This window comes from Ptychodera flava, chromosome 6, assembly GCF_041260155.1.
Source record: "Ptychodera flava strain L36383 chromosome 6, AS_Pfla_20210202, whole genome shotgun sequence".
NCBI classification, from domain to species: domain Eukaryota; kingdom Metazoa; phylum Hemichordata; class Enteropneusta; family Ptychoderidae; genus Ptychodera; species Ptychodera flava.
Genome location: NC_091933.1, coordinates 15669170 through 15686500, shown reverse-complemented (window position 1 = coordinate 15686500; position 17331 = coordinate 15669170). Strand labels below are relative to the sequence as shown.

The 17331-nt window shown below is 35.4% G+C and overlaps 1 protein-coding gene across 2 annotated transcripts; it reads right to left on the bottom strand.

Moving 5' to 3' along the window:
* Positions 1-8409: 8409 nt before the first annotated feature.
* On the bottom strand, positions 8410-16987 carry LOC139134962 (uncharacterized). 2 transcript variants are annotated; one of them, XM_070702080.1, is made up of 4 exons: positions 16777-16987; positions 14373-15269; positions 12134-12254; positions 8410-10774 (listed from the first exon to the last, which is right to left on the bottom strand). In XM_070702080.1, the coding sequence occupies exons 2-4, from the start codon at positions 14909-14911 to the stop codon at positions 10715-10717; spliced, it is 720 nt and encodes a 239-aa protein (XP_070558181.1). In that variant the 5' UTR covers positions 14912-15269; positions 16777-16987; the 3' UTR covers positions 8410-10714. The 2 variants fall into 2 exon arrangements, with proteins under 2 accessions (XP_070558181.1, XP_070558182.1); XM_070702081.1 differs by having other exon boundaries at positions 9859-10774; positions 16769-16949.
* Between the last annotated feature and the right edge of the window lie 344 nt (positions 16988-17331).

Sequence of the window (17331 nt, the reverse complement as noted above, 5' to 3'; positions counted from 1 at the left end):
TGGCCATGACTTTGACGGCCCTTTCCTTGTACTTCTATGGTGCCAGTTTTAGTACATGCCTCAATGTGAGTGCAAAATTGTGCATTGATTTGAATAGGAACATTTGGGGAGTGAGTGGGCCGGTGAACATTGTACTGACCGGTTTTCATGGTTACCCGGTCCAGTGAAGCACTTCAACGTTTTCAACGTCAAAGTAAACGCTTAACACTAGATGTAAAATATCCATGCGTGCACTGCTATTTTAACTTTCGTTAAAATCTGTTTGATGCTGTCCCATGTTTAAAAATGCCCTGCATGTAACTATATGTCATATAGCGTTAACTTTGAAGAGGCATGTAATAGAAATATTATTGCCTGAATACATTGATTCATGTGCCCTAACAGCAGGAGACAATTTGCCCTCCTGGCGTCGGGCAAATTGTCACCTGCTCTCGGGTGCATAAACCCATGTATTCAGGCAACAATATATATGAACACCACATGATAAATAACTATTGTCACCAACATAGACACATTTGCAATCCATTTTAGACAATTTTGACACAACCCAGATTCGCTTATTCCATAAAATTACAGCAACTGTAACAACAGGTATGTACAACCCTGATTTGTGTCAGCCCTTTGTACCGGTAAGCTACACTGACCTATCACTGCCATGATTGTTGCATTCATTGATCAGGGTACTGTGTCCATAATGACTTAGCACTAGTTCCCAGTGTGAGCACAACCTGTTACTCATCACAGCCAATTTCGGTCGCTGTGTGTGTATGTTTCTGGGTGCGAGTTTGTATGCCAGAATGTCTGCAAGAGAGATTGTGGAGCTCGCATCTTGAGAACTATGAAACCAAATGTAGTCAATGTAGGAACAGAATAGGTTGATTATATTTAAGTGATTTTGGTCTGTTTTGGTTTGGTTATGAGACTTTGCATTGTTGTGATTTGCATATAAATGTCATGTATCCTGTGATAATGGATGAACTTGTTACTTTGTGTAGAAATATTGCATGTATGAGAACAAGTGGCAATTCTTGACAGTCCTGGCCAAACACAGACCCTCACTGACACAACTTTTGTAGGTTACCCTTGTCAATGATAGCAGTTGTTAATATAGCAATTTTAAGTCACACAAATGGCTCTAATCTATGACAGCCATCATTGTTTCAACCATTTCAGACAGCTGTGATCTGTCATACTCTGCTATTGACGCCAAATATTTTGAACCTTGATCCATCATAGTCCCTGCTGACATGGCCAATTATGCCACTGAACGTGAGTAGCTAATGATGAACAAGTTACAAGCCAAACCCAAGGCATGAATACTTAACTTTGTAGCCTGGATGTTTTTGTCAAACCAAGTGATAACTAAATTACTCTATTTCTCAATTCCCCTTGATCAGTAATTCCAAATTTTGTCATAATTTAGTTGTAAGAAAAGTATCAACCATTGAAGGTATAAATACCATAGTTATCAGCCATTCTGTGGTCTACTTAGGTACGAACTCTGATGTTTTCAGTGATTTGCTATGCTGGCACACAGGGAGGAGGGGGTGATGGGTTTACACAAATGCTAGAATCATTGATGAGAGCATAGGTTGATCTTACACCAAGGGTCAGTATGGATACCTCAGTATGTAACTCATGGAATGTGTGTGGAAGGAAGTCTACAACCATTTTGATAGTTCTGTGATGTATGTTTTACTTGTGTTTTATACATTTTAATACTGTTAATCAATATTTTGTGATATTGATGATTTTTATAACCAGCTCTTGTAAGTCTTTAAGAAAAAAATAGGTCGAAGTCATTGAGTTATAAAGGGAAGCTGAGATATTTTTAAAATACATAATCATATCATTTGAAAAAGAAATATGGAAAGGCTTCATGACATTTGTTTTTAAGATAGAAAAGTTTACAGATGTAAAATTTAAATGTAGCATGTAATAGGAACATTGAACTCATGAAAGTGATTGTATTTTAAATTGCTTGTATTTATGCCACTAACAAATCCACTTGAAGCAGACACAGGGCGTTCAAACTTTGAACAAATTCATTGGCGAAACTGTCCAACAACGCAACAAAGTGTTCCACTGTTGTGCTTGGGATGGATGATTGCGTTGTTCACAGCAGTAGTAGTGATTATGTTAAGAGTTAGAAGGTCATGTGAAACATTATGAGCAAGTGAATTTCCTAGTTGCTGTTTGTTGGCAGTTGGAATACAGTTATGGCCATGGCTATACTTACGTCTACAAGCCTACCTCAAGATTAAGACATTTTTTTTCTCTCTTTCTGATATTAATATTCTACTAATCAGTTATAAAGAATAGTTTATTTAAAGAGTATTGTCATATATATGTACACATTCTGATGATCTTAGACAGTTTATACCTGATGATAGTGTAGAACTCACAAGATGCTGAACTTTCAGTCTGTATAAAATCTTGTGTATAATGTTCTGATTTGCAAGAGCACAACTTTTTCATGTTGCTATTTTGTTATTTGACAAGGAGTGATTCAGCTTTGACAAGTTTTGTCTTATTTAACCATAGCAAATTGGCAACCATTGTTGTTTCCCTGTAAATTTGGATCAAAAGAGAGGAAAAACACAGATGTACAAAAACAATTGATGATTTTCTGTGGAGCTGTAAAATTTCTGTGTCAATGGCTTGTTGTAGTCTGCAACAAAAGTGGAAACTAGACTTGGGCATAGCGCTCCTCTTTTGTCTGATGCGATGGAGTATAAAAAAGTTCAAGATGTTCCAACTGTTCAAATGACGAAAACCTGATCTTAAGCCATTTCATTGTCATCTTTCCATAGTGCCTTGCCAATTCAAGTGAACAATTATTAGATAGAATGTAGAACCTTGACTTTGCTAAATCACATCGTTACATATAACAGGGATAGTATTTGGAATTTCTACATGACACCTCAACATGTATATAGTCTTATTTGTGAGACGACTTCAATTTAACCCGAGACAAACAATAGGCGAAAAAGACTAACAGTCTGTACTCCAGAGGGCGCTATTCAAGTCTATTTTTGCAGAAGTAAGTCTGAAGTAAGTCATCAAACATATTGAGACAATCACAACGAAGTTGAACGGGTGACATGCTTGTCAGCCATGTGTTGAATCTGTAGGATTATGTGTACTTAAATTGGAGATTGTGTACTGTTACAATTATTAATGGCAATACTGTGAAGGTGTCCAAGAAAGATGCTTGAGTTGTGAATAAACAACGCTATACTTTCACTGTCTACCAGTGTATTTCATGATTTATCCAGGTGTGATTTTGCTACATTCTGTTTGACTCTTCATCATATTTTGTTTTTTCGTTAAAGCTGAAAGAAAAGTTAGCATCAATATAGATGTTCATTTTCCAAGCCAAATCCACATTCTGTTGGGGTGCCTAATCTACTTGTATAGATTACACATAAAATATGCAGCTGAATTGTACATTGAATGAGTATGTCACATGGCATATTTCTGATGTAAAAGACAGTGACAGAACATGACCTCAACTTCTATAAGAGTTTGTGCTTTCACATGTCATTGTTCATTAATACAGCACCTTTCGCACATCAATGGCATTATGTACAAACATGTGTTGAGTTCAGTTGTCAATGAATTGCCTTCCTCAAAACTTGACTGCTTTTTGCAAAATACTGCTAACATGCCTTTTACAAAGTGATTCTAAAAAGTTATAGCAAGATATTGTCATTTGAGGCAGTTGCAGAATTTTGTCACTATCATACAACTTGTGAGCTTTGTAGAGTTTGTGCTAGACAATAAAATATCACAGATCAAAGTTTCACCTTCTGATATTCCAACAAGCCCTTTGTTTCCAGTTGAATGGTTGAATGTATAAACAGTAAATGGGGTGCATGGGTCTAACAGTCAATATTTCCTTGAAAACTACTTTAATCACATTCAAAATAGCACCAGAATTAGCACACAATGCAGTTACTCTATTTGCACATAGAAACACACCGATCTCCACATTTTTACACTATTTATTTCAATAAAATTGGAGGACGTTAACATTGACATGTACCAAGTGGTCCAATAAAAAACATAGCACCATTGTCATGACAATCCCTTTACAAAACAACAATATCTGACAATGTTAGAATTGCACGGACACAATCTGGATGTACAGAAATCTTTGTGGAAAAACACCAGATATCTCTGTAGTATTGTCACAATCTGATATTCAGCTCATGAACTCTTTGGTTTGATATACTTTGAATACATTCACTGGCGTAGGGAATGACATACCAAAAGCATACATTGATAAATGACCATATCTCTATGAATATATCAAATCTGGTTGTCACAGAGCTATATTGTTTACATGAATGTACAACCTTCAAAGATTTTGTCTATTCTGAATGACAATGCTTTAACTCACAATGTGTATCAACACCCTGCAGACACTGCATGGGCCGAGTCCTGCCTGTTGAATGTTGTTGAAAGAAAAAAAATACACAAACAAATAGCCAATAACCAGTATTTGCATGATTGCAATGCATTGTGGGATGGTCTAATCTTGTGAAAGAAAATATTATCCTATCATCTGAATTTGTCAAGGAATAAATTGTGAAAGATATTTTTCATGTTAAAGTACGCTTTGAACTGCCCATTCAAACAAAATGAATAATTTTACCAGTAATCATCATTTTTGTTCGATGTATTGTGTCTTTAACTTGAAAGGTTATTACACACTAGGTACCTGTAAACTGTATCTCAATAAAGCTTTATCAGGTGCAGTTTACACTGACATTGCTTGAAATTTACCTGATAAAAATCAATGCCTAAACAATCCTAGCCAAAGAAAGCCTGGGTTTTGTAATTGGTTGAGACCAATCATGTGATATGGAAATGAATGATATGACCTAGGTCAATAAGACCATTGTGCATCAGTTTCTGTACATGTGAAATCATTCGTCACAATTTATGTACAATTACAAATTTTGACAACAAACACACAAATGCAAGCTCTGCTGATTGACTTGACATTATGACAAACTTGATGACATATGTCCAAAAATAGATGCAAGTAACATAGCACATATGACAGCTGACAGGAAATGATGAAAGTTCACAGGGATTTCTCTACAATCAGTCATGAACAGAACAAAGCCCACATGCATATAATTGAATGTGTTATTGCATTCAAAGTGAAAAACAAAGTCTTTTCACATCTCAGTTACTTCAAAACATCACTTACAAAACAACTTGTCGCGTTTATTTTTTAGATCTGTTCATTGTAGTGAAGTTACAAGATCATGAAAGTTAGTATCACAGTATGAGGCATACTCAAACTGACCTTGATCATAGACAACAAACAACCTTATCTAATACTGCCCTCAACTGTCATATGATTATCATAATGAACACTTGTCCCTGGTCAATCATTAAAATAATGCACTTTTGTGGGCAATATGGAAGAATATTGACCACAATATCAGTATATCGACCATCCTGTTACTCAATACACATGATAATAATGCTATCTTAATATACACAGAAATACGACATACATACAGATTGCATATGCATACATATAAATATCCATTCCAGTACATAAATATGTACAAATTGGACAATTTTGACTTGACTTCTCAAATGTTGACGTTAAGTAGCACAATCAAACATCGATAAGGTATTGAACTACAACAAATGACATTAAATTTCAGCATATGCTTCAAAACAACTCAATAAAAACAGCCACTGATTGCTTTGGTTAAGCAAGTCTTGTTTCTTAGCTCTGTAGTATAATCCTGTTCCAATTTAATTGAGATAATTGTATTAGAATCTGATGTGCAATGTGCCTCCTTGTAGCTAACAACAAATAACATCGTTCAGAGGTTGGTTGGGGATGGAGGGTAGGGGGCACATGAAGTCAACTATATTTTGCTAATATTTGGGAATATCTTTTTATTTCATTGTATTCAGGCAGGATCGATGCTTTGTCCCAAGCCTGTCAGTAGATGTTGTGCAAATAAACTTGCTGTAATTTCTGATGTACTATTAAAACTACTTTCATGTTACCTATATGATCAGGTCTTTTAGAAATGCATGAAGTCATGCTCATTCAACGGTCCATACACTCAAATGAAATTCAAGGACCTTCAAGCTTTCATCAATTTTCAGTGACATTTTGAAGTCCAAAATACCATTTTCCAGGTATTCTTTCTTATGGTAAATCATTTCATATCAGTTAGCATATCATTTTCATGATATCACCAACAACCATTTTGTGATTTTTCAAAAATCATGGGTGGTTTATTAATTTGCCAGGACTTTCCATTACTCAACTTCATTTTCACGGACTTTTCCAGGACTTTCTTAGAGTCTCAAAAATTCAAGGACTTTAAATGACTTTCCAGGAGCATCCTGATTCTATCTCCCAAACCCTCCCCTTCCTTAACTTTCCCACCCTAGCTTACATAAAATAATGGCAGCTTCTGTCCCTGTACAATCTCTAAGTACTGTGTTGTGTCCATTTTTACAGCAGTTTTTGAGTTTAGCATTACATAGGGCACTTTACAGGACACTTCATCTGGACTGCTACAAGTACCTACCCTGGCAAATGGTTTGCAATAGATAAGGCATGGTTTTCACTTTGATGAAAAGTAAAATGGCTGCTATAAAAATAATGACACATCAATACATTTCTTGGTAAACAACTACTTCAAGTTGCTTAAAAGGAGTAGAAAACTAAAATCTTTAAAGTCAAAAGAACTAAAACTCTATAAAATGTTCTTTCTTATTTTGCCAGAAATCTATAAAACTGTTAAAGAATAAAATTAATGGAATGTATACTAGCATTATAAACATTTTTTAGGACTGCGTAAAAAAATAAACTCACACAACAGTCAATGACATTAAATATTGTTCACAAATCAGTACTATGGATGTTCAAAACAATATGACAATACAACATGATAAAAAATGTCTCTTTATGAAAACTTTGGTTCATGCACTGCAGTGAATTGTACAAGCAAGGTAATTAAACTATACCATCTGTGACATGAAACACAAGCTTGTTAGATTAGAACACTGAGTTTTGAAATTGCTAGTATAATAGCCACTTTCACAATAGTTTCAGTATTGTACCACATACATGAACAAATGCCATAAGGATACAGTGTCATTTCCTTCAACATTCCTGAGTATAACTGGAATGTCCAAAAGAGGGTTGATGTACATGGTACCTTTAAGACTCTCTCACAGCCTGTCACTGGCTATGTACTGTGACTGGTGTACCCGACACAGCCAGCTCGCTGAGCAGGCCATGCCAGCTTGTGATAAGCCTGGCTACAACCAGCCATAGTGTGTAGACAGGGAGGGGTTGTGAGAGGGTCTCTAAAACCTGTACAATTCCTTTATGATAATGGAATCTATGATTCCAAGATGAATAGATTTTGTGATATTTGGAAATTGGCTATGAGATACTAGAAATAACAAACTACCCTGTTTTGAAATTCTGAAGCACTTGTCAAAACATATTTGGAGCATTATACTGGCAGTACAATGCATCAGTTTATAGCACATTTCAGAATTCAGAGTCTATCTTACATTCACAAATTGTACAACCAAGTGACACAAAGGATAGAAATCTAAATATACAAACTCTCAAGCGTATTCTTTCAACTGAATTTACATAGATACCGTATAACAATGGCGTTACATGCCCAAAAATAAATAAATAAATACATAATTCAACAACAAACAAAAACATGTTCCAAGAAATAAACAGAAATAAACATGTACTCTGTGCTTAGTTTTGTTACAGTCTAACTCGTTTCAACCCCCTCCCCTAAAAAAAAATCTGTGTAAGTAAATCCAACCACATCAGGCAGTAATCTGTAGGGTTAAACCATTGTGTAGCTGTGAAGGGATGAATTACTAATAAATTTCTCCTAATAACGATGACACTAGCTTCTCACTATCTGACTTTGTCAAAATTCGACAACACTAAACTTTTCTACCATCCTTTGTAAACAGATCAACCCTTGGATAAGGAAAGGTAAAGTCTTATTTATTAGTGAAACACTTATAGGTTTTTCCCATTTGAGAAATATCACAGGCGAAAGTCTTTATCCACAAACAGCATGGAAAATGGAAGATTTGTAAATCTTTACCAAAGAATTTTTCTCTTTTGTCTTAAACAAATGATTCATTTAAGCTATTGTTACTGTATATGGAATACAATAAAGAGCACCGTAAACAACAAAAAAAATTACAGTTTGAACAAACACCATATTGACAAATGCACCAAAATGTTAAAAGATAATTTCTCTTGGAAGTAAAGGAATGTTCTTTCATTCAGCCCCATCAGAATTCAAAACAACAATATCTTTACTTTTTACTTCTATGGAGGTGATATTTTGTTAAAGTGACAACAACCTTGCTGTAATATATTTGCCCTATCATAAACTGCAAATATAAAACTAAGTTCTTATATTGACAAAGTAATACATGTGTCTATGGGCTGTGTTATTGTGCTGGTAGGCAATTAACTTTCAAGTTTCCCTTTTCCTTGATGAGCGTGCTATTGACAATAACAAACTTTCACTGTACAACTTTGCATGTCATTGACCGTACTTGAATACAGCTGCTAAACAAAACTGAAAACCTTGGCAAAACAAAGAATGCAAATATCAACAAAGCAAACTAACTCCTCCAGCCAATCTAAGTAAGTTATGGATATGCAAAGGAGTGACAAAAATCCAGTCCTGAATTTAGACTGCTTCTCATGGATAGACTTTCACAGTGGTTTATTATTAATAAATAAAGTTACTGCCATATTGATTGAACGCCTTATAGTATTTTGTACTTTTGATGACTGGGAAGTCAAATATATATCCACCCATCTGATCTCTGATGTATTGTAAGCTACTGGTACATGAGAGCTAAACGACAAATATATGACCCATATTTATTGTTCTTTCACATTTTTGTATCACTTGGTTAGTAGACGGCAGCCTTTACGTAGGTAAGTAAGAGTTTGAGGAAGACTTAGTCACTTTATTTTTCATTTGATATCAAGATATGAAAGCTATGATCATTGTATAGTTTTCTATCAGTAAACTGCATAACTAAATCTGGAATGACAAACCCAGTATGACGTAGGACCAGTCACTTGGAATGGAAAGAGCCACATGATATTTTGCTGACACTGCAGAAAATTCATTGATCGCCTACATAGTACAATGACAAGTTCATTTGTAGCCCCATCAACAAGAAGAAGTATTTTACATCTTGGAGGAAACATCATATTTACATCTTCAAGACTTAAGTTAATCCTATCTGATATGTAACATTGTGGAAAATCCCTTTCAGTGAAAGGAAGTTGTTGAAACCAAGGAATGACGGAATCGATGAATTTTACCCTGCACATGACAAATATATTGGTGAACATTTGCTTGTTGCAAGAACCACTTAAGATATTTGGATACATGCCTATAACAATGTTTTGGCTGTGTGACACAAGCCCTTTACTTACAATTATATAGCCAGACCTGATGAGAGAAAGAGCCCTCCTCAGCAATACAAAGACAACGATTGCTTTCTAACCCCAAAGATACATGTACAAATATTGTTAAATTGTAGACCATTTGAATATAGATATTCCTACATGTCAGATTTTCTAAATGTCACATATTCTTAACTAATGCAGTGTAAATGTCCCAAAAAGGTATTCTAAAATGACTTTCTAAAACATTTGTAAAAATCTATAAAATGTAAAAAGAAAGATCTAACACTCATGACTAAACAAAGATTCAGTTATTTTCAAACAACATACGACAAGAAATTTTCCATGCATTTTTTCCAATTTTCCTCCTTTCCTTTGATAAGGGATCAACTTGGAATGAGATTGTATCGGTGGTAAAATGTTTGATTGTTCCATTCTAATATTGATATTAACACAATGAATGTGAACTGTCCAGAGGTGCACAGAGATTTGTGCACAGATATTTTAATTCCTCAGCCAAACAATGACATTTTTTACACATATCTACATGTACACGTAATATCAATGTATCAGTTACATATTACAAATAGAATGACTCTGTTCTCAGGTACCACTACATGAAGTAGTATTTTCACTTTCAGTCGGTACAATATTGCAGGAAACAGTCAAAGCATTGGCAACTCAATTGTTTTCCAAATATTCAGATTTGTCAGTCTATTTTGCATAAATACTTTTCTTGTCTACTACAGCTTGGCCATGACAACTGGAACTTCATAACATCTATACATATAAATCCACAGTTTTTGTTAAAAGTCACAGAAGCTTTTGACCTTCACACCAGACAAAATTCTATTTCTTTTAATTTGTTTGTATTACCAATACGTACCTACATTTGAACTTCAAAGGGTCTACTTTGGTCCAAAATTGATCTAAAATCATCAGTGCAAATAGGCCTTCACAATGTGATATTCAGCACTGAATATCTTACCAACAACAAAAATGAAATCCAATGTCTATGACACTTAATCCTCCCTTTCGTGAACTATGCCACATGGAAAATGAAAGACAGTAAGTTGCAAACACTACCTGACATTGTCTTCCTAAGAAAATCTGCACGTCAATCACTGCTTTGCATTGGTGACATCACAGTCGCCATGGTTACATTGAAAATATGACGGTATGCGTGTTTGCATATTCTTTGGTTTGTCTTCAGGAAACGCGTGGGTGGGTAACTCATTATATTTCAACAGTTTCAGTCGAAAATGAAAGTTTTGGTGAATCAGCTGGTGCAGTACTCTGAAAGAAATCAGAAAGGCAAGATATTTTGGTTGGGTTTTTTTCCCCGACTGACTGCTTAACTCTTGAAGAGGTGTTTTACAATATCTGAAATGTGATATATTGACATATGAACAAGTGTTATGCTAGAACTATTGTTAAAACCAAATGTAGGCTTCTCTGATGAAAACTGCAGTTCAATTTCAATAATTCAATTACCTTGTTCATTATTAAACGCTAGAACAGAATGGAGAATAATTGATTATGTCATCATTGTAAAAGGTACAAACACATTTCCTCCAGCAGAACTGTACTTTTTTAAGCAAACCACATTATTCTCATTCTTAATTGACTTTTTTCCCTCTACTGTCAATAGAAACTTTCATGTGTAATGCTCAAAGTATGTGTAATGGACCCTTTCAAAGTCCATCAAAATGTGTTGAAGCTTTTCTTTTTTTTTATTCAAACCTGTAAAGAAGAACTGATTTTGAAATTCCTTGATGACAGTATCATAAAAATATCATAAAAGTATAATAAGAATGCAGACAGATATTCACTTTTGCACATTAGTGATGAAACTTTAAAGTTAGTAGAGTTGTTTCGGTTTCAAATATCCATCTAATCTTATGCATGACATTTGATTGCACACTTCACACGTCAGTTACACCAAGCTCTTCCACATCACATAAACCAAAGGCTTTGTCAAATGTCAACTTTGCTAAAAGAATTCAATTTTTTCCAATGAAATGGGATGGATGTCTGCACTACCCGGTACTATAATACGCTAATTAACTTTTACGAAGAAGTTCAAACGCAATTTTCTTATTCAAGTGGAATATCGATGAAAGTTGCTAATATATCACTAGGTAGCTGCTACACCGCACAGCTTCTGTCCTGTCTGGCCGCTGACTCCTACATACATTCTTAGAGGTAGTTTGAGTGTTTTACATTAAAATTGTCAATTCATTTACATGTAAGTAGGAATTCTTGAAGGCTACCTTTCCTACATGAAATTATAGTTTGCTTTGCAGTTTAAAATTTACAATGTTGTCATTCAAAACGATGATCATCTTGCATAGCTGAGTGACACTTTACATGCGCAGAGCCAATTATCAGTAAACTCTGATTCCTTTCATCATTGAAATGCAGTTTTCAACTAGCTTTGATGTTCAGTGTCTATAAATTCACTAGCAATGAAAAAGCTGTAAAACAATGATAAAAGTATTTGCACCACAATGTACTCGGTTTTCACCTTGCACTTTATGTACCCCCTGTACATACATCCATTGCACAACAATTGCATGGGCGTACATCATATGTTTGAAATATCAAATTACGCGGTATAGTGTAGATCTGAACAGTAAGACATGATTATTTCACCTTGATATCTGCTGGCACCTGGTTGATATCTCTTTGCTCTGTAAGTAATTCTGTCTCCCAGTCTTCAGCGGCTGGATCAAAATTATACAACGGCATCAACTGATGTCTCAATTTATCAAGTCTGTAAGTAAGATAGATTAGACATCAATTATTAAGTATGATGGAAAAGATCCAGCTTACTGAGCTGTGTGTTGTCGATACAGGATGTATGCTTGTGGGATAAACACAGATGTAATCACAAGATCTCCACTAGCTATTGCAATAACACCATGAATATATTTGAACTGCTTTAGATGGTTTTAAACATTGATGTGCATTAAAGATTCATATTTGAAGGCAGTTAGTTTGTAATGGGTTCAAGGAGAATAGTCCCTAGTTAAAGTATTTCTCTCTGAATAATTATCGTTTTCACCAAGTAACTGTAAATAAAAAGGTTATGCTAAACATATAAATCAAAGTGACATTACTTTTCTTATCAAATCTTCAAATTTGTCAATTTCAAACTGATGCCAGATGAGACAGTAACTTTGTATGCAAATATGCAAATACATAGGAATCTGTGATGAGGTTCCGATTTTCTTCAAGAACAAAATAATCATTATTGTGATTATTGTTTTTCACCGTAACTTTCGATTCTAACTGCTAACTGATCCCTGTATATTATTGTGAGGTCTTCAATATTCAACTTATTCGTAATGTTCATTTCCCTAGGCTCTCAGCAATTACACTTATTTTATTTTTTTATCTGCTTTTGATAGAATTCCAATTACCAAATGACTTCACCTTGTTTGCCTTCAATTTGTACTGAAATAGAGTGTGTGTCTGGGTAACACACTGATCTTATCAAGATTGACTCATCATCATCATCATCATCATCATCATCATCATCATCATCATCATCAAATGACGATAACACTTTAAGGCATACAATTTCCTACACGAATATCTAAGGCCTTACGTTCAAAGTCTACATAATCACGGTCCCTCCACAAGGAGGGACCGTGACATAATGTAATAGAACTGAATGACCTCGCACACTGTCTCCTTCATGAATATCAGAATTCTTGTTATTATCTGCACAGGGCCTTCTCCTGCAGTTCTAACTGTGGTTATTGTAGGACTTGCACTGTAAAGTAACATCACATTCTCTTAGGATAGTTATTCCCACATGCCACACAGTACACTGAAAGGTCATGAAGTACTCTAGCGAATGACAAACTCTACAGGACTCAATACAGCAGTGTGTGATGAGATTTCATGTCAGAAATTTCAAGAAAACTCACAGATTAAGCTACAGTGTCTGGAATCTTTTTAAAGTTGACATCATTGACAGTTTAGTCTTGACTACACAAGACACTTTGTTGTACAGTGCCAGTGAATGCTGTTGGTGGATATTGGCACTTTTATAAGTGTTTTTGATTGATTTTCATATTACAAAAACCTGAAAAATGGTATGTGTCGCTTCTTTCTCAAGCTTGTCCTTTTTTTGGCTAGTTGTACGTAAAACTTAATGCATCAGATAAAAGGTGTTTCCTTCGCCAGTTTTGAGTCTGTGTTTGTAAAATGCTAAGCAATGAAATTCAATCACTATTACAATTTCCACTTTAGAAAGCCAATTGTACATAAGAATTTACAGTAAGTACTACAATCTAATTATATTTGCATACTCCTCAGCAGTTTGAAATCAATTGCAGGTGTAATGAATCAAAATCTAATTACACGTATGATTGTCAACCCTCATTTTGTCACCACTGTATCATTTGCTTGTTTACACATTGTGAAAGTATTTCTTACAAGGACTCAGCATGTTGAAGTTTGGAAGGTTGCAGCACATTAAACTGGACTAAAATTTACCAATCTCCCAGTAAGACAATTAAATTTATGACATTTTCACAGAGATTTAATTTAACCTGTTCATGTATCAGTGAAAACAGCAAATTCAATTCCAGAGAATAATCAATACTATTATCTAGGTAATCACATTTCAACGTGCTTCCACCAAGCTTAATCAAGAATATGCTGTGAATGTACAATTTGAATCCTACCTCCAGTGGGTTGACATACAGACGATGCCGGTAATGAGAGTTGAAAGGCAACATCTGTTTTTACCAACTTCTTATGAAATGGGCTCGTAAAAAGCTATTGGAGTTAGACTACTGCTTGACAATAAATGAATTATGAAATGGATAAATATTGATTATGGAACCTATTAGCTGATTGATGACAATATAAAACTGACCTGATTTTTTTTCTCAGGTAAACGCCCAATGCAATGAACATTCCGATTACAGCAACAGCACCCAAGGGACTGAACACAATCACCATTGCTTTGTCCAGATTTTTGTACCTGTTGTAACCATCAGCCGGCGTGTCATGCGACGGCTCTTTGGTAAATGCTGTTCCATTTGCAGTTGCATTGCTAGTTGCAGAAGGCAGGGTACTCCCTCTCATCAAGTGATTTGGGGGTGCCGTTGCAACTTGAAGCCTTGAAGGGCTTCTCTGCATTGTGGTGGCTTTTAGTGTTACTGAGGAAGAAATTGGAGATGCCAGAATCTGAACTGCGGTATGATCTGTTAGACTGGCTGTTACAGTGTTTTGTTGAGAGTTGTCCTCCGACTCCTCTGTACTGGTTTTCCTCGTTGACTCGGCTGTCACCGCCATGGCTGACGGACTCACAGACTTGGTCATTTCCATGTTAACACACACAACAAATGATACAAACACTATCCAAATCACAACAGCAATGTTTATATTCAATGACATCAGTGCACAAATCATCGCCTTCCTTCTTATGGCTCTAATTCACTCAAATACTAGAAGTTGAACACTTCCTTGGACAAAATTTGTATAAATATTCTGATTTTCGTAATTGTTTAATCACAAGTCTTAAGCTAGGAACTCCATATTGCACTTGATCACATCAATTTCATTTTAAATCTGTATCGACAACAATATGATAGTACATCTGATGGATGTTACTGATATTTCTAAACTTGTTCTCGAGGATCTTCATCCTCCTTGTGAATTCAAAAGTAACTAATTTTCTGGCATTCCTGCAGCCGTTGAGTGGGGGTAGACTTCTCTTCCAGAAGAATATGAAGGATAACATGGAATGGAAAGGTAGATGCTGGCAGACCTGGAAGAAATAAAGACTTGATGAGAACCACACTTGACTTGACTTGAATTGAAATATGGATATTGGAGCACTATGTGAACATGGACTGACTTGATATCTACGTACCATAATTTCTGTCAATCCCCTCTCACATTTGCAATATTGCCATTTCCCCATTAATACCATAATACACTTTTCACTCTTCTTCAGCTAATAAACATGTTCTATCAACTAGAATGCATTTTAATTCTTTCAGATCATGGATTTTTAGATTCTCCTTTGTGAGTACAAAGTGCACAGTGGAGGAGTTGTGGTAAGATTGAATTTTTTTAAGGCAGTATGTGCCTCGGGGACAGATATTCAAACTCTCGAACAATTGCAAGTTTTACAATACTGTAAGTGCTCACTTTGAAGCTCACGGAGAAAATAACATTTTCACCCCCTTATTTTTGAAAAAATCGAACATTTTATTTATCCCCATAGATGATAGAGTTTAGCTGCCATTTTGAATTTCAAGTGTCAGTAGATTTTGGATAATTTGTTTCTCTTGTACCAAATTTTGCATGACGACCCCAATTTTTTATTCTTGATTGCAAAAGGGAATGGTTTAAAGTTTCCCTGAGGAAAGTTTGGGCAAAAATTTAAGACTTTCGATTTTGAGCCTTCATCTAGCTTTTAGAAGTGAACAAGAAGTGGAAAGTTTCACGAAAATAACAACAGTAGAGGTAGGTTTTAAATGCAGTTCTGGGTATAAATCCTGTGGTAAAAAAATAAAAACAAACAAATCCCATGGTCTGATGGGTTATGAAGTCACTATATATTACCTCATGGATCTTACTACAATAAATGAAAAAGAAAAACAACGTACCTTACACACCTGATCAGATAATAGTTATCCGTTAAATCTCTTAGCCCAGAAAATTGTGGAATATGAACAAAGACAAGAGTCCTCAATTGTAAAAATCCCTTCATCATCATCATTTTTATTCAGTGCTATAGGCCACGTGCCTGAGAAATAGTTTAAAATATTTTGATATGAGGGAACTGGGTTTTCAATCTGTTTGATTCTTCGAGAAATGTGTTCCATGTTCATACAATTATTTCAAGTAGACCAGTGATCGATTAACTTCCCCTTCAAATGACGACAAGTCCTTCAAGTGACAACAAACCTACAAGAGCGTATTGTTATCATATGCATCGTCTGTTCTTTGGCAAAAAAAATCATAATAGACTATGACAATCACCATGGATACTGGAGTGGCAGAGGGCCTCAAGATATCGAGTGTGGGCTATGTCTGCGACATTCCTCATCCTGAAGCTATGCTGTCACGTATACCGATGAAAACTGTCAGAGGACGTGACGTAACGCACCAACTGAATATTGCGTGACACACAGTACTGTTCATTGTTGGACAGGGAAACTTTAAGTTTTTTTACATCAGTGCGCCATGCAATGATCTACAGCTTTACATTCAATACAAATGAATGGGATAGATGGAATAAAAAAATCGGGCACTTACTTTAATACCAGCATCTGGAAATCGACGCCCGATTGCGATAAGTAGCAAACTGTTCGCCTTGCGATACGGTTACTCCTTCAACCAACTTGTCTCAGGTCGCATTTTCCAAAGAACCGGAGTCAAATGTAATAAGATGAAACCCAAGGGATTTTATGTGCATGTTTGTAACGGCTAACATACACAAAAACATAAGAGAACCCATGACCCCATCATGACCCTCAGCGAGGCTCGTTCGAGGGGAGAACTTTATCGCTTTATAATGATATGCAACTACACAGTACGTGTAGTAGAGGAATGTTTTCCCTCATGCACAGTCCCCCAACCACCTCCCGACTTAAATCTCCCTGTTTCGTTTTCACCTTTTTAGTTGCATGTTTTATAAAACCAACATGTGTGCCTAATTTTCTACTTTTTGTGTACAACATGCTTTTCTTTATGATTTATACTTGTAAATTTATGTGAGTTGTGTTAGAACTTGAAAATAAAAATGCAACGACTCTACATATACATATCGCAGTCTAAGCCTATAATGAATATCGTTTTATTTTTGTATGCCGTAACAG

What these genes read in the sequence shown, in the direction of transcription:
- LOC139134962 (XM_070702080.1), bottom strand. Translation starts at nt 14,911, where the DNA reads ATGATTTGTGCACTGATGTCATTGAATATAAACATTGCTGTTGTGATT. An exon ending in TACCTGAGAAAAAAAATCAG is followed by an intron (nt 12,255 to 14,372) that starts GTCAGTTTTATA and finishes TCTTACTTACAG; the next exon opens with ACTTGATAAATTGAGACATC. An exon ending in AGGTGCCAGCAGATATCAAG is followed by an intron (nt 10,775 to 12,133) that starts GTGAAATAATCA and finishes GATTTCTTTCAG; the next exon opens with AGTACTGCACCAGCTGATTC.